This window comes from Leucopleurus acutus (assembly GCF_964270905.1).
Source record: "Leucopleurus acutus genome assembly, chromosome: 12".
Taxonomy (NCBI): Eukaryota; Metazoa; Chordata; class Mammalia; order Artiodactyla; family Delphinidae; genus Leucopleurus; species Leucopleurus acutus.
This window is the reverse complement of record NC_139154.1, coordinates 26,241,301-26,258,769: the sequence shown is the minus strand read 5'-3', so window position 1 is coordinate 26,258,769 and position 17,469 is coordinate 26,241,301. Positions and strand designations below refer to the sequence as shown.

At 48.1% G+C, this 17,469-nt stretch overlaps 1 protein-coding gene across 3 annotated transcripts in view; it reads left to right on the top strand.

Annotated features, from left to right (window-relative positions):
- SEPTIN10 (septin 10) overlaps nt 1-5,899 on the top strand; it is a 53,701-nt gene extending 47,802 nt beyond the window's left edge. For 2 of the 3 annotated variants that reach the window (XM_082852336.1, XM_082852337.1), the window contains 2 exons: nt 2,748-2,935; nt 4,775-5,899. In XM_082852336.1, coding sequence (XP_082708462.1) covers nt 2,748-2,935; nt 4,775-4,790 — 204 coding nt within the window. In that variant the 3' untranslated portion in view covers nt 4,791-5,899. Of the gene's footprint in view, nt 1-2,747; nt 2,936-3,396; nt 3,541-4,774 lie in introns of those variants that run through there. The other variant, XM_082852338.1, reaches the window with a different exon arrangement.
- Nucleotides 5,900-17,469: the final 11,570 nt, after the last annotated feature.

The window sequence follows — 17,469 nt, the reverse complement described above, 5'->3', positions numbered from 1 at the left end:
ACAAAGACCCAACACAGCCAAAAATTTTTAAAAAAATTTTTAAAAAGAGCCATCAGTTGAAGGACCAAGGAGGGCCATATAATCTACCGTCAGTGTAAGTGCAGTTTTAGAGGGAAAGGAGGCTCTTTAGTAGTTACACTGGACAATAGGTAGGTGTAAACCAGGTCTCTACTGGGCAAAGTGGGACATTCAAAGCTAGTTACATCAATAAGATACTGGCAGGTAACCCAAAACGTTACTGAAGTCTGTATTAGATGGCCTTGTTATTAAAGTATCCTTGGCAGTTCACCTTTTGTATGAATTTGGCCGATTTTCATGTATAGTACAGAGTTAGCTGAAAATGCAGTGAGCGTCAGGTAACTAGAGTAGGCAGATGCACAGGACAGATAGCATGTCAGGATACTGTTTAGATGGCATCTTTTGTTAACATCATCCTGCATGCACAGCCCTTCCCCACCACAAGAAAAAGTGCACTTTATATTTATCCCTCAGGTGAAGTGCATGACCAACATTAAAATGTTACTACTTCTGAATTTTATATGCAAGTCTGTTTCTTGGTTAGTTGTTCACTTAGTATTTATGCCTCTCCTGTTTCTAAAAGTATTCTAGATAATTTTCAGTAAACAAGTACAGCTGCACTAGAACCTGGACGTGGGGAGTCCAGGATGAGCAGCGAGGTTTGCACTCAGTGCAGCTGAGCCGCAGCGCTAGGTGCTTGTCAGTGACACTTCCGGGGTCTCCAGCCAAGTACAGAGGTCAAAGACACTGACTAGTCTGGCAAGAGAGGAATGTTGTCTCTGGTATTCACTTTTTAAAATGGATACTTTAGAAAGGATCACTGAGCAACAGCATGTATAGTGTCCTTAGAAGCAGGTTTACAAGAGACAGCAGCGTACCACATTGGCCATAGAGGCTTCAGAGCATCCGTGAGTAGTTTAACAGCACAGAAGAACTTGAAAATGTGTCTGAGTTGAAGGCCTTGTAGTGAATATTGGAGCTGTGAGCGAGCGCTTCCTGCAGGTGGAGCAGACTGTCACTGACGAAAGCCATGAACTCCACAGAATGTGAATAAGTCACATGCCCCCTGACCCCTTTCTAAGACGTTTTTCTCTTCATAGTTTTCCTGGAATTTTTAGTCAACCTCATAAATGATATATGAAGTACTCCATAACCTTTCAGGATATTTAAGGATATAAAGTGTGCACCCTCCGTTTAAGTGTCTGTCAGAGATGTATCTCTGTTCACATAACATAAATCTGCCCTGTGGCCTCTCTTTCCAGGCGTCACCCGCCAGCTGCCCCGCTCCTCTCCCAAATCCACGGGGTGCACGCATGCTCAGAGAGCTGCCAGTCTGTGTATTCATACCACCGATTTATGTTTCTTTTTATAAAGAACATGCTTCCTTCCTTTATAAGGAACCACTTACATAAGCAAATACTAAGGAACTGATCCCTCTGGAAATGACATCCTCAGGAATAAGAGAATCTTCGGGCCTTACTTCATCTGTTCCAACCCTATCCTGTAAACTCTGCCATCAGGGTTGCCGGTTCACTCGCCAGCCCGCTCCGTATCTGCAACATCTGATTTTTATTAGGAAGCAGCGTAGCTCTCTGCCCTCAGCCTCTGATGAATTTCCTCAGTGATCATAAGCCATCTTTTCTGGAAACCAAGTCCTACTTTTTGTATAAATGTTAGGTTGCTGCCCAGAACTGAAAATACTAATTGAAAACTTATCTAACCAGACCAGAGAACCAAAAACAAAGTTACTTTTGTGATGTAGATTCTAGATGTTGTGCTTGTTGTTCTTGGCACCACACCTGATTCGTAAGGAACCTGCTGAAGTCTCTAGATCTTTTTTCAGATAAACAACAATCAAACCAGGGAATTCTCATGTTGTACTGTTATAAACTTTGGCAAAACTCATTTTAATGACTGCACCGAGTGTATTTAGCATAAGTGAATTTTAAAATGTTCTCTCTCTTAGAGACACAGGTATATTTTCCCAATTATGGTGTAAACCCAGCCAGTGCAGCTGACCCTTGAACCACCTGGGTTTGAGCTGCACGGGCCCATTTATACGTGGATGTTTCTCACTCACCGAGTCCACAGGACTGCACCGGTGCGTCTGTGCTTACGGAGCTGTGACACACGCGAATCTTCAACCAGCGGGGTTTGGCGTCTTCAACCCTGCAAGGTTCAAGGGTCAACTGTATTTTTATGTATAAAACTTTAATCTAAATTCAGGACTTTTCGATTTAGTTTAGATTTCAAGAAGGTGAATGACCGTGGGAAAAACATAACAGATTTTAAGGTTCTTGATTTAAATTGACACTTGCTTTCCAAACAGGTTCACCAGTATAGTCAAGAGCTATTTCACTACCACGTAGTAAATTTATTTGGAAAATAAGGGCTTTTTACCCTCTTTTTGATAACTTGCTTTTGTAATTTGTCCCTCACTTTTATTAAGAATGGATTTTTGAAACTTTATTTGAAGAGGCTTTGTGGGGAAAATGTAGAGCAAAAGAAAAACTCTAAGAGGTCAAACGTTTAAAAAACTGAGGTTTGTGCATGAGGCTGTTTTTATGTTTTGTTCATGCGTTTTTTGCATGGCAGCTCATTCAGAGTTAAAGTTAGAGCAATTCCACATGTCACTGTGCAGGCCGCGTGAGCAGGGCTGCAGTGGGGAGGTGCCGGGGCATGGGCTGCCCCAGCACATCCCTCAGCGGGAACCGTACTTCACTTCACAGCTCCAGGCCAAGTTTGAGCACCTTAAGAGAGTACACCAAGAGGAGAAGCTGAGGCTTGAGGAGAAGAGAAGACTTCTGGAAGAAGAAATAATCGCCTTCTCTAAGAAGAAAGCTACCTCCGAGATATACCAAAGCCAGCCCTTTATGACCCCGGGTGGTAACGTGCGGAAGGACAAGGACCGCAAGAAGTAAGCGCCCCCCACCCCGCGCCCGTCTCACTGCCCCGACCTTCAGGGCGCTTCACCCTGTCTCCTTACTCCCATCTGCTCCTGCAGCTAAAGCATCAGTTCCTTGAGAGCAGAGAGCTTGTCCCTCTTGCTGCGCTGATTCCCCAGCAGCTAGAAGGGCACCTGGCACGTCTTCCGTGCTCTGTGCATCCTTGAGTGAAAGTCTGAAGTGAATGAACGAACGAAATAGAAATCTACAACACGTAAGGGTCAGCGACCTTGGGACACTGGCTGCTCCAGGGCACGTCTAGTAACTGCTGACCACCCCTCCCCCCCGTTAGTTATGTCACATTTCATGCCTGACAGAGGCTGTATATTGGGGAATCATAGACATAATAGTTGATTAAAAAAAGTAATTCTTAGGTTTACTTTTTTAAAACAAATTCTGATAATGATTTTATGAGAATTCTTATTTTAATAAGGGAACCAGGCTATCGATTGGAACTCCTGTGCTTTGATGTCAGAACTTGTGAAACGAGTGGTGGACGTAAAGATGCAGAGGAAGGTAGAGAGGGCCCCCGTGCATCGGGGCGGCCTTGGTAGCAGGTGGGGGATGGTCCCAAGGCTTGTAGGTCTGGGGTATGTGTTAAAGACAACGTAACCAAAGTCTTAGAAAATAAGGGTTTTTTTCTTCCTTTTTTTCATTTATTTCTCCCGCTTAAATGTCCTCATCACTTTGCTTGTTTGCTCGCTCTGTTGAGCACCCAGCCCCCTCCACGTGGGGAGCTCAGGTTCTCCCGTGCCCCAAAGGGCAGCCCTCAGGTTTATGACCACATCATATTTCAGACTGGTATTTTCAGAATATTGTAAGTCACCTTCAAAAAGGTAGGAGAACATAACATCGCCCATGATGATAGCTTTCCATTTTTGAACTATGGAGAAGTAAATCCACACGGTTTTGGGTGCATTTAATTGGCCTCTGGATTTTATGGTTTTGGGGAAGAAGGAATTCTCATGTATGATCTTTTCACATAAGCTCTTCCAGGGAGTGGATCTCTGTTTTGTCCGTTGATGTATCCACCCCCCAGAGCCTAGAAAAAATGAATACACTGAATTTCAAAAGGTTAACCACCCTCGTCATCTTTGTGGGGGGGACTGGTTCCAGGATGCCCCGAGGACACCAAAATCCACAGATACTCAAGTCCCTCATATACAATGGCACAATTTTCGCAAAGAACCTATGCACATTTTCCTGTACACTTTAAATCATCTACAGATTACTTATAACACCTAATACAACGTAAATAGAATGGAAATGCTAGGTATAGAGTTGCCAGCAAGTGGCAAATTCAAGTTTTGTTTTTTGGAACTTTCTGTTATTTTTTCCCAAATATTGTATTTTCGATCCTCAGTCAGGTGAATCCTCAGATGTGGAACCCTCGGATCCATAGGACCGAAGTGTATAAATAGAATTTATAACTTGTTTTCGGTGTGCCTCGAATTAAAGCTGAGGGGTCTTTCACCTCATCATCTCAACTTAGTCCAGTGTTACTAGATTTGGACTCCCCTGACTTTATTCCATACGCGAAAAACCATTTACAATCACCTTGTGGAAGTAAGGTATGGGCTGTTGTTTGCAAAATCAGGGCCAAGCCCATAGTTTGAGAGCTCAGAAAAATTTCCCCTCAAGAAATTTTGGTGTTTGTTTTTTCTTTTCTTTTCCAGAGTCCCATGGCTAGATATCCTATCATATCCTCGATGTACATCTGCTCTTTCTGTAAAAGCTTTGTAAAACCAGTGATTTTTATTCCTATACGGTTTTCTGTTGTACCAATCAAAAGGTTTTTTTTCTCTTTCCAGCTCCAGTTTTATGTAAAACAAAGGTTCCACATCACAGAAGATCATCACAAGGAAAGTTATTAAACTGTGAGAAGTATGCTTTGATTTTCTTGCTGTTTTTATTTGCTGTATCACTTAACGCTGTATCACTTACTCTATATCTGGCAAAAGGCCACAGTTGAAGTATGAGGTCAGTACATAAGCCAGACTGGATGACGTTACTCACGCACTGTTAGAAGTTTAAGTTGTTGGTTTGTGATGAACCGAGATCATTTCTCCTGCTGCCCAGTGCCTGCTGTCACTTTGCTGTGACAAGAGTGTCGGTGCCTTTGAAAGCACAGGACTCGTTTATATTGCGGCTCTGATTGCATACATATTCCAAGATGAACCTTTTGTGTAAACTTTTGGGAGTATGTTTTAAAACGTATTATGTACCTGAAACTCTAAGCTCAATAGTTCTATAGAACTTTAAAATTTTTCATACAATTATCCAATTGGTAACATGATCGTAAGCTTTTGCATCAAATTACATAATATGTGCTTCAGTGTTGTGGTCCATGGGTTGCTGTGATGAAACAACATGTTTAAAGCAGAAACACTCAGGTAAATAAGCCCTTTTCTGGTGATAAGTACCTTTGGAACTGGGTGTCTTCACACTGTTTGCATGAGTCTGTATTACATACTTGTTGCAAACTGTCTTCCAGGGAAAATAAATAATAAAGTTGAATCATCTTATTAAAAATATTTCTTAAAAAAGTTACTATGAACATCTGAATATTAAAGATAAAAATTTAGATAATTCGTACTGTAAAGGATATTTGAATTCAGTGCCTCAGTATTTGCAGAACGATTTAATGGCTTCTAACTTTTTCTTAACAGTCATAAGTTTTCATTTTTTGTACTTGAATATTCTAAATGAAACTGTTATTTACACCTGACAAATAAAATGTATCTACATCTTCACTAAACTGCATTTAAATGACTGTAACTCTTCTTTTTGCAAACCATGATCTTAAACATCTTACCAGAACTATGAGAATTTAATTATATGTTTGAATTATTTTAAGACAGAGGTATATTGGCAGTATTTTTCAGATAACAGAATGTTTTACTTAGCCCATGTCAGATTCTGAGCAGTGTATTTTTTTCATGAATTTGCATTAAGTTGCAAGTAAAACCTTTCATTTTGTAGCACAGCTTATCTGGACCAACACTTTAAATTCCATTTTTGCATTTCTGCAGTTCAGTAAAGTAAGTTACAAGCATCACAGAAAAAGCTCTGCACTTTCTTCTCAGGATCAGTAATGCCCAGCCCTGGAAGGTGGGAGCGGGAGAGTCGGTGGGTCCCTGAGGGCAGGTAGCCTGGCTTCCCAAGCCCGGTCAGTGCTGCAGCGCTGAGCCTTAGCCCAGGAGCTTCGCGGCGAGCTCCGTGATGTGCTGCGAGTGGTGGTTGTTCGTAGCCTGTTACATCAAGCTGTGTATAAACAGCTATCCTGAACTTTCATAAAGTTACTTTTAAATGCCAGAGTGGTTGCTGGCATGTTAAAACAGTTATTCAATTCCTAGTTGAAAAGGTCACGGAAACCTACCTCAGACCCGGAGCTGAACAGAAGGGCCGTCACCTTGGGCTGCTAGTGACTCTGCTGTGAGGAAGACTTGCCACACGTGCACGCCCACAGTGTGAATCCTGAATTCACTTCGTGTATCTGGGATTCCACATAAGATTGTATTTTAGAAGAGTTGCACTGCAAAGAACAAAGATGTTTTTAAACAATTACAGTCCAGGCGGACCTCGGAGATAGTGCGGGCTCGGGTCCAGACCACCCAATGAAGCGAGTATCGAAATAAAGTCAGTCACGTGAATGTTGGCTTCCCCGTGCATATAAAGGTTATGTTTACACTGTGCTTTAGTCTGTCAGGTGTGCGACAGCGTATGTCTAAAGAACAGTGCACATACCTTAGTTAATAATTGCTAAAAAAAGGCTAACCATCCCAAGCCTTCAGCGAGCAGCAAGCCATGGTAGTAACATTAAGATCACCGATCACAGATCACCGTAATGAATATAATGATGAGGCAGTTTGAAGTACTCTGAGAATTACCAAGACATGACACAGACACGAAGTGAGCAAATGCTGTTGGAAAAATGGCGCCGATCAGCACAGGATATGCAAATACAGTGAGATCCGCCTGGATAACGCTCAGCTTCTCCTAATGAAGCTTATTAATTCTCCAAGGTCACTGAGTGAGGTATTAGCCACTGACGCTTAAGTCAAATTTCCCGGGAACAAAATAAGGCTAGACATGTTTTATTTTTTTTCCATAAAGCATGTAAAACAAGAATTGCCTTTCACCGCCAACCATTAATCTTTGTACCGACGACTCTGAATTTTTAAGTTCTTTCGTACAGACTATGATTTCAGCTTCCAAGCACTACCGGGATGAGTACTATCCCCATTTTGGAGATGAACTCATTTTAGGCCCTGTTTCCCGTTTGGCCAGGAAATGGGAGCACAAACTGATGAGGCCCCTGTGGAGCGGCCTGAGAAGGGCTCCTGCCCCTGGCCGTGGAGCGCAGGGACGCAAGGGGGTGGGCGTGACTGGGCCTTGAAGGACTGAAGCAGCTTCAGAAGCAGGAGGGGAGGAGGGCCACCCAGATACTTGGGACAGCGGGCTCCCGACGAAGCCTGTGCCCCCGGGGGGCGGAGAGGATCAGTGAACAGAGAGGACCGGGAAGACGGAGGCAGGGAACAGACAAGGGGTTCATAAGCCTAGCCCAGCGAGCAGGCGGAAGTCTGACTCACAGGCCAGATGCTCACGGAGCAGAGGGAGAGGTGTGTTGCAGGGGAGAAGCCAGGCCAGGGGCAGGCGGACTTGGACTCAAGTCCAGGCCAGGAGTCCTCCTACTACTGCATGTGCAGGAGGATAACTAGGTCACGTTTCAAAAATACTGACACACAAAGGAATACGTTGTGTAAAACCATGAAAATGTCCTGTCGAGCTAGAAATATAGAGGGAACAAAAATTCAAGACTGCAGGGACATGTTAAGTTGGGAGAGTGGGACGCATGCAGTGAGGAGGTTCCTGCATTAACTGGGAAGAGGATAAAAGTCCCGTCAGCCGGGTAACGTGAGACTCAGGAAGGACCACGTACGCGTGGGAACACATGTGCCTTTCAAGCCAGTACAAGGAAAACTGGTCTCATAAATGATAATCCAAAAGGAAGCAAGGACGTAAAGGAAATAAAACAGGTGTGACAGCTAAAAAGCATTTAGTAATATGGTAGATTTAGACCCAAATAAATCAGTAATCACATGCTCTAATTTTTCTAGATAGAAGTTTTTAAAAACCAGCTGTGTCACTTTACAAGAGTGAGCCAAAGCTTTCTGTCCTGAAAGGAAAAGGTACATCGTGTACACTGAGCCAAAAGCTGACGTGTAGCTACGTTTTCGGCAAAAGGCAGCGTTAGGGAAGAAGACGGCCCTGCTGGGGGGCGGCCTGGCCTCCGAGGCAGGAGGGCATCTGGCGGCTGGCGCAGGTCCCCAGACCCACGGCGTGAGGGGGCTGCGTGGCCACCGACGTTCGTAAAGCACGTGCAAGTGGCCACGTCAGCAACCTCTTCCTCTCTGTACATTAAGCCTCAGTAAGCCGGTCTTTTTTCTTAAAGGCTGAAAGTTAAAAGGCAAGAGCGGGGAATGAAAAAAGAGTGTCACTACAGATCCTGGGCCATTAAAGTGTCTTTGATAAATTAGAAAATACAGAAGTATCAACAGAAAATAATTTAGACAGTTAATTTACTGATATAAGAAATACAAAATTTCTTAATAAAAGACAATGTATAATTAAAATCCCCTACAGTTTGGGCCATGAATCCTCTCAGGTGTCTCAGGAGGGGAGGCATTTGACCAGCTCTCCCGTGGTAGGTGGGACACTGCCGCCACCCCAGAGATGCCCACGCCTCAGGCCAGGCGAGGGTGCTTCCTCACCTGGCGGCAGGCTGCAGAGGGCCTGAGACCGGGAGGTGGTCCTGGGTGGTCTCGGGGGGCCCGCTGGAGGGACGTGTGGCCGGCGAAGCAGGGTCGGAGGGGCAGCACTGCTGGTTGTGATGCGGAAGAGTCCCTAAGCCTTGGACCGTGGGCGCTTCCAGGGGCTGGAAACGGCAGACAGGGATTCTCCCCTGGAGGCTCCAGAGGCGCACAGCTGTGCCTGGCACTTAGATTTTAGTCCGGTTCTGACTACCAACATCGTAAGATAAATAAATTTGTACTGTTTAAAGCCACTACATTTGTGGTAATTTGTTACAGCAGCAATAGTAAGCAAATACATTCCCTAAAAATGGATAAAAGAAACATCCCAAATTCATTGGACAAGGCCAACATGGCTTTCATTTCAAAGCCTAATAAAGACATTCTGAGAAAGGACAATTATAGTCTGATCTCATACATAAACAAACATGCAAAAATCCTAAACAAATTACTAACAAACTGAATCCAGGGACATATATTTTAAAAGATAGTTCCTCATATCCAGGAAGGCAAAGACGTTTTAACATTAGAAAATTAACCAGTGTAACTCACAGCATGGATATTAAAAGAAAAACCATATGGTCATCCCAGTAGAATCATAAAATACTGTTACAATTTAGCATCTTTGAGATGTAAGAACACAAAAGACTTAGAATATCAAATAGAAGGAAACTTCCTTAACTTGATAAAGGGTATCTGCAAACAGTAACCAGCGCAGGCATCACACTTACGATGAAACACTGAAAGCACCTTTAAGGTTGGGGGCAAGGAACGCTGGCACAATCGTCCCCTTCCATTAGACATGTCACCGGAGCCGGCAGCCCCCTCAGGAGGCAAAAAATAAAGACAGGCTGGGCCTCAGTCCTCACAGGTGACACGGCTGTATATGCAGCGAGTCCACATGCAGCTGTGGCCAGAGCACTGGGATCAGGAGTCCACAGAGTCGTGGCACAACTGCCCACCGACGATGCAGGGGGTTGGCCACCGGGCAGGCTCGAGTGTCGAGTGTCTCACTGAGCAAAACGCAAAGAATCTCGGCTCCGGAAGGTGTGTCCTGGGCTCTGTCCCGCCTGCCCCTCCGGCCCCAACCACTGCCCTTTTGTTAACTGGCTTGTGCTCAGGCTCTGCTGCCCCCAGGCCTGTCTAACTGTGGTTTGGGGTCAAGGTCAAGGTCCTCCACAAGGCCCACCCACTCTCAGGTGCCTGCACGTGGCCTGTGCCTCAGTGAGGGAGGCCCAAGCAGCCTTTGCTTAAATTCCTGCCTCTGTGGAAACCATCACTTGTGTGGACAGAGCCACCGCAAGCCGTGGTCACCCATGAGGTCAAAGCCGCGTGGCCCCAAACCTCCAGTTCTCCTGCCCAGGCCCCCGGGAGGAGACAACCGCACAAGTAAACCACCCCAGGGCACCGGCCCTGACACGGCGGCCTCAGGTCCCAACGGTGGTGGTTCCAGGTCAGGAGTGGTGACCCGGGAGCCCGGGGGGAGGCCGAGCGCCTGGTCCCTCAAAGCCTCGCCCTGGCTCACTTGGTCGGCACCGTCCTCGGTGCCCTTTCTCCACGTTCATGACGGCTGCCCCGAGGGTCAGCTTCCTCCCCCGAAGTTCTGGAGAAACAAAGTGAAAATGCAGCTGCTGGAGGATGAGTGTCCCTTTACTGCTGACAAAGGCTACTCAGTGTGGGACCCGAGGGGGCCGTGGGACAAAACCCAGTACTAGGGCACTGGCCCTGCTCAGGCAGAACTGCACCCAGACGGCCTGACAGGAAACAGAAACACCTGCTCCGTGACGGTCAAGGGCAGGGCCATGTCCAGCTGCTCCTCCTGGGGTCGCCCACTCCGGCGGCTTCTGAGGCTCCTGGGAGCCCTCCGACACCCCTCGGGCTCCCGTGTGAACTCTGGGGAGCAGGTAGGCGGTGCTGCTGCCCAAGCGGACCGGGAGGAGGGTGAGGCCCAGAGGAGAGCGGCCGGAGTCGGAGGCTGCCCTGCCTCCCGGTGAGGCCAGCCCGGCTGGGGGAGCCCTGGCGTCCGAGTCTTTCCAAGCAAGAGGGAAGCCGTTTGTCCACAACACTTGGCTATGAGCGCCTGGCAGGTCAGCACAGGCTGGTGCCCAGAAAGCGCGTCTGCAGCTACTGGGGCGCTGACCTCCGGCATCAGGAAGCCGCTTGGCAGGCCCGGGCGAGACGACATAAGGAGAAAGCGGCCAGCCTCCGCAGCAATGCCTGGAGTGCTCGCCGGGGCCGCCCGATTCCTTATTTACCCTCTTTATTCCCCATTTCCCTGCCGAGTCGTTAATCTCAGGGTTTAAGGTGCTACTCCACGTGGGAAAAATACTAGCTTTAAAACGAGATGCTTATAGAAGGAAACATCTTGCAGACTCCAGAGAGTCTGAATGACGGTGTTACCCAGTCCAAGCTCGTCCTGCTCTCCACACGACAGGCCAATAAACTGAGAGGCGAGCTGCTGGGGCAAAGAATAGCGGCTTTATTTGGAAAGCCAGCAGACCAAGGCGGCGGGCCGGTGGCCCAAAGAACCCTCTTGCGGAGTTAGACTCAGGCTCCTTTTATACTAAAAGGGGCGGGACTAAAGCCAAGCACTTCCTGGTTCCCGGCAGCCTCCGGAGGGGAGGTGTTAATTTCTCCCGCCTCCTGTCATTCACAGGTGGGCCTGCTCAGGAGGTTTCCTGGGAGCTAAACACAGGTATTTTAGCTGAAAGCCCATTATACCTGGGAGGCAGGGGTCCCAGAGATGGGCCGTTATGGAGAATTTAAGCTTATAGGCAGCATCCCTTTAGTGATTAACTGGTAACAGGATACAAAGGCTCTTCCCGATTACAAGAGAAACTAGGTTAACAATGAACAAACACATCTTATCAAGAACAATGCAAACCAAGAGACAGTATCTTCTCAAATGCTGAATGAAAAAAAGTCAACCTAGAATTCCATGCCAGTGAAAACATCTTTCAAAAATATGGGCAAAACAAAGACATTAAGACAAACAACAGCTGAAAAACTCCACTGCTAGCACACTTCGATTACATAAAATGTTAAAGGAAGTGCTTCAGGAAGAAGAAAAATGAAACCTAAAGGAAATTCAAATCTACACAAAGTAACTGGAAAGAGTAAACACATAACATAAAAGACTGTTTTTCTCCAGTTTAAAAATTGCCTTGGGATTTCCCTGGTGGCACAGTAGTTAAGAATCCACCTGCCAATGCAGGGGACACGGGTTCGAGCCCTGGTCCTGGAAGATCCCGCCTGTCGCAGAGCAACTAAGCCCGCGTGCCACAACTACTGAGCCTGAGAGCCTAGAGCCTGAGCTCCACAACAAGAGAAGCCACCGCAATGAGAAGCACGTGCACCGCAACGAAGAGTAGCCCCCACTCGCCACAATTAGAGAAAGCCAGCACGCAGCAACAAAGACCCAACGCAGCCAAAAATAAATTTATTTTTAAAAATTGCTTTAATATTATACTACTATATATAAAACAGATAACCTAAAAGGACCTACTGTATAGCACAGGGAACTATACTCAATATTTTGTAATATAAGGAGAAAGAATCTGAAAAAAATAGATATAATTGTATGTGTAACTGAATCACTTTGCTGTACACTTGAAACTAACACAACACTGTAAATCAACTATACTCCAATAAAAAAATTTCTTTTAAATTGCTTTAAGATAATCAACTGTTTAAAGCAAAATCAAAATAAATTGTGGGCCTCTGTAACAGATGATAAGGAGCAGGGCCCTGTGGGCTCCTGGGCACAAAAGCCTTTCTGTGTCCCCCATCCATTTCTTGATTACAGGAAATGGGCTTCATTCAGCCTCCAGGACCTTCCCTTAGTTCCAACGCGCAGGTTCAAACAGTTGCTAATCAGGGAAGCGAGAGGATGCAGAGACCAGGGAGGAGCAGTCAGGAAGCAATAGCGCAGCCTTGGGGCAGGTCCTGGTTCCCCCTCGAGGGATGCACACAACAATATCTTTGAGCTGTTTTGCAGATACTGAAACCCCCTCCAGGTGGTAGAAGTTAACTGTCTGCTGCTCACAAGCACGGAGACCCCAGACCAGTTGGAACCCGAAGGTTGATGATGCCGACTCCCAATTACCTCACCGCCAACCAATCAGAAGAGTGTCCACGAGCTGATCACACCCTCTTTGAACCATTACTATGAAACTCCTCACTACCCTCTGGAAAGGGAGCACAGTTCTTGAGGCCCTGGCCAGCTGTGTTCCCTCTTTGCCTGGCAAAGAATAAAGCTATTCTTTCCCTTCCTCCAAAACTCTCTGTATTTTTGTTCAGCATTGGTGCACACAGAGCCAAGATTTTCGGCTCAAACAGAGAAGTAAAATGTATGAAAACAGTGGCACAAAGGCTGAGGAGGGTAGAATCAGTGTATTCGAATGATAAGTGCTCACAAAATATGTGAAGAGGCATAATGTGTATCTTTAACATTGTGATAACTATCAGTGACAACTAAATACACATACTTCAAACTCTAGATCAATCACAAAATTTTAAAACAAAGTATGCCTCGAGTCAAAAAAGGAAATAAAATGGAAACATAAAAAGTACTAAATTAATCCAAAGGAGTCAGGAAAAGAGGGAGAAAAAAGAAATAATGAAAGGATGAAATGACAAAAAAGAGCAAAATTGTAGACTGAAACCCAATCACATTATGTGAATGGTCAAAACACTCCATGTTAACAGGCAGAGACTGGCAGGTTGGATTTTACAAGTAAGATACAGCTATCTGAAACACTACTAAAACACTACTTTAAAGATGAAGACAGACTAAAAGGGTAGAAAAAACATATGAGAATAGGAATGAGACAAAGGCTAAAGTGGCAGCGTAACTAAGACAAAGTCAATTCAGAACAAGGAACTGCACCAGGGAGAAAAGGGGTCATTTCTAAACGATAAAGGGGCCAATTCACCACGAGAACCTATCCATCTTACGTGTGTTTGCACCTAATAACCGAGTCAAAATACATGACGCAAAAAACCGGTGGAACTAAAGAGACTTGCAGATACCACAGACGTTAAAAGGGCAAATCCACCGTTGTGAACGGGAACTTCAACTATGTTCTCTCTGTAACTGACAGAACAAGTCCAAAGAAGATCTATAAAGGTATAGAAGGCTTAAGCAACACGGTCAATCAATTTGATCTAATTGACACAGAGAGATCACAGCCACCCTCAGCAGCAGGACACACGTTCTTTTCAAGTGTACGCAGAACATTCACCAACACAGAACATATTTTGGACCATAAAACCAGCCTCAATAAATTCAAGAGGGCTGCAATTGTATAAAGTATGTTCTCTGACCACAATGGAATTAAACTAGCAATCAACAATGGAAAGATACCTGGGAAATTTCTAAATACTCAGAAATTAAATAACACACTTCTTTTAAAAAAACCCTACAGGCTCTCCAAAAAAAGGCAAATTTACAAAATATTTTTAACTTAATAAACACAAAAACAGACAAAAAATTTTGTGTGATGCAGCTGAAACATGCGGTCGTGTTCTGTGTCGGGCCTTTAAAGAGGTAGGTAAGGCAAATGAGTTCACATGCGTGGGCTCGAATCCAACAGGACGGCTGTCCTTATAAGAGGAGGGGATCAGGACACAGATGCACAGCGGGAGCCACGTGAGGACCCAAGGAGAGAGGCCTCGGGAGGAGCCAGCCCTGCTGACACCTAGATCTCAGACTTCCAGCCTCCAGGGCTGTGGGAAATGAAACATGCTGTTTAAGCCCCCAGGCTGTGATGGCAGCCCACACTCACTAAAGGGCCCCTTCTTCCTGACAATCACTGTTCTGTGGCGCCTGTGTTCCAATGTCCTGTGTCTTGCCTGGTTTTCTAGTTGTGTCAGGCGGAAGGGTAAATCCAATGCTGTTTTTCCATTATGTCCATAGCAGAAGTCAGTTTTGGTCACTCAGCAATGTGCTCCATCCGCGATCCACAGAGAGACGGCCATTCTAGAACGGCAGGTTAGAAGGCAACCCAGTGGAGATGGTAAAAAGAAACACAGGTGTAAGAGGAAGAGTCTCGCAGTGACGGTGGCTTAAACAGACAAACGTTTACTTCTCTCTCCCGTGGGCAGGCCATCCACCACGGCTTGGCTGGTCACAGCCCCCCCCCCCTCCTTCTCTGTTGTCCTGTCTTCGTGGACGGAGATGGCTTTGGCACATCCACGCCCCAGCTTTCGGAAAGCCGGGAAGAAAGGGGGTCCCCACTCGTGGCCTGGGCTGGCTGCAGGGAAGTTTGGGAAATGCATTTTGCGGGAGGACGGGGGAAGTGGCAGCTGTCAGTGCCCCCCATCCAGGGAGAGAAAGGCAGCCGACCCAGTGGGACGCAGGCGCGAACTCCCCTCCACCCAGGGACGGTGGCCACGCCTGTCTCCACCGCCTCGAGGCTGTGAAGTGGCTGCACAGGGAAGCCCCTGACAGTGGCCTCATGCCTGGCACCGAGAAAGAGGAGAAATGAGCAGCGCTAAGACACTGGGCCCAAAACCAAATGCTGAGGCGTCCCGGGAGCACGGCCTCTGCTGAGTATGACGGACAGGGCTGAGTGGGGTTGCCCAGCTGTTAAACCTAACTTTGCAATCTCAGTTCTGGATCACGTTTCCAAGTCTAACCATCCTGACGAGACCCTCCAGGAGGCCATTAGAACAGCAGGCCCCCGACCCCCGGCGGCTTGTCAGCTGCTACAGGAACAGAGCACAGAAGCTCCCACTTGCCTGGGAGACGCACAAAGGGCCGTGGACTGTGGGGGGCACCCACGCAGATGGGTTTCCCGGCCCCCGCCCCGTTTCAAGAAAAAGAGCCCTGCTTTCATCGGCTTTACGAGCTACTCTTCCACAGAAGATTTCATTTGAACAAAGAGTTCTAGCGTTTTAAAAATATAAAATCGAAAGCACTTTTTTTACGATTTTACTTGGCCAATGCAACTTGACCGTTTGTACTAATAGACAATAATTCCAAGGCCTGGAAAGTGACCTAGTCTATAATTGAGGAGAAGCTCGCCTGCCTTGCCAGTCCTGCCCCTTTGTCCTGGGAGTCCCCTGAGTCCTGATCCCTGGGGGCAGCTGTGTCACCACTAATCCTCCCCCAAGCGCCACAGCTGCAACGACAAGCAGGCCGCCTCACAGGACTCTCCGCGCACGCACCTCGGCAGTTTTGCATTTACTTATGTCACATCCTCCTTTTGAGGAACCCTGGTCGCGCTCGTCGGTCAAACACAATAAACCGCAGGTTTCTGTATATAAGGTTCTACGATTACTCGGGTCGTGCACGAATCTCTTCCCTTGAGGAAACTGTGACCTTGGTTCCGCTGTCTGTCATATCCACCTGCCCCACCAGGCTCTGGGTAATTGACAGATGTGATATTCACGCCCTGCCGCCTTTACCTAAATTACAGCGTGCTCTACTGGCAGAGCCCTGTGGTGTGCCACCAGAGACCTCCCTTCGGATTCACAGGGATCTGACTTGGCCCCCACAGATGATTCCGAAGCCTTTGATTAAAATCTAGGTCCTTTGATGAGTTCACCGAAAAAACATGCCTCAGCGATGCGGCAGGCGAACAGCTGCGAAGTCATTCCCAGGATGACTCACGTTTATCAGGGCTCTGAGGCATAGTTAAGAGGCGCATTAAAGCGCTGAGTCAGCGGCGCGCATGGACGTGCCACGGTGCTAATAACTCGGCGGTGCTGCAGAGCCTGCCCCTCTCCCCGTTGTAAGTCAGCGCTCAGGCCACGGGGGCCGAGAAGGGAGAGCGCCCTGGACCCTCCGAGGGCCGCCGCCAAACATGATCCAGCCCGGTGGGAGGCCGCCGCGTCGCAAACCAGAGTCAGGACCGCAGCTTCCGACGCGAAGCCCGGGAGCACCGACGTCCCGGGACGCGCCCCAGCCGGCCCTCGGAGGCCCGGCCAGGCCTGGGGTGGGGACCGCGGCCGCGGGAGGCTCCGGGTTCTCCCTCCCTCTTCCAGCCCCGCCGCGCCCCGCCCCCAGCTCAGAGGCTGCTGCCCCGCGGCGCCCCCGGGTCCCTCCCAGCCGCGCCAGAGGCAGCGGCTGCTCAGCTTCTGACTCACTCCAAACAGGTCAGCTGACTTAGACGTGGGAAGCTGCGTTTCAGTGAGGCAGCGCTGAGGGACCTCCAGAGACGCCCCGCCCACCGCCCAGGTTCCGCTCCCGCGCACACACGAAGCACATTCCGGTGCCCGTCCCCGTCACACACGCTCACTCCTCCGCGTCCCCTTCTCACAAGAACACGCGCGCCGCCCCCGCATCCTCACCTGCTCCTTCGTCCACTGGCGTGGAGCGCAGCACTGCCCCGTCTCCCGGGTCAGAGGGCGGAACCCGTGCGCCGACGTGCCGTGCGCCGACGTGCCGTGCGCCGACGTGCCGTGCGTGGGCCCGTGCGTGGGCCCGTGCGTGAACGTCCCTGTGCGTGGGCTCCGTGTGCCGACGTGCCGTGCGAGGGCCCCGCGTCCACGTGGCACCTCCTCGGGCGCAGGTGCGCCGGGCCCCTTTCCGGGGCATCACCTGCGTCCCAGCGGCTTGGCGGGCAGAGCAGCGTCCCGTCTGCCGGTCCCGGTGTCGCGTGGAGCCCGTTCCTCTGATTACGAGGGCGGCTGCACGTCTTCTCTTACGGGGGCCGTCGTGTTTCTTTCTTGGAACCGTCAGGGCAAGA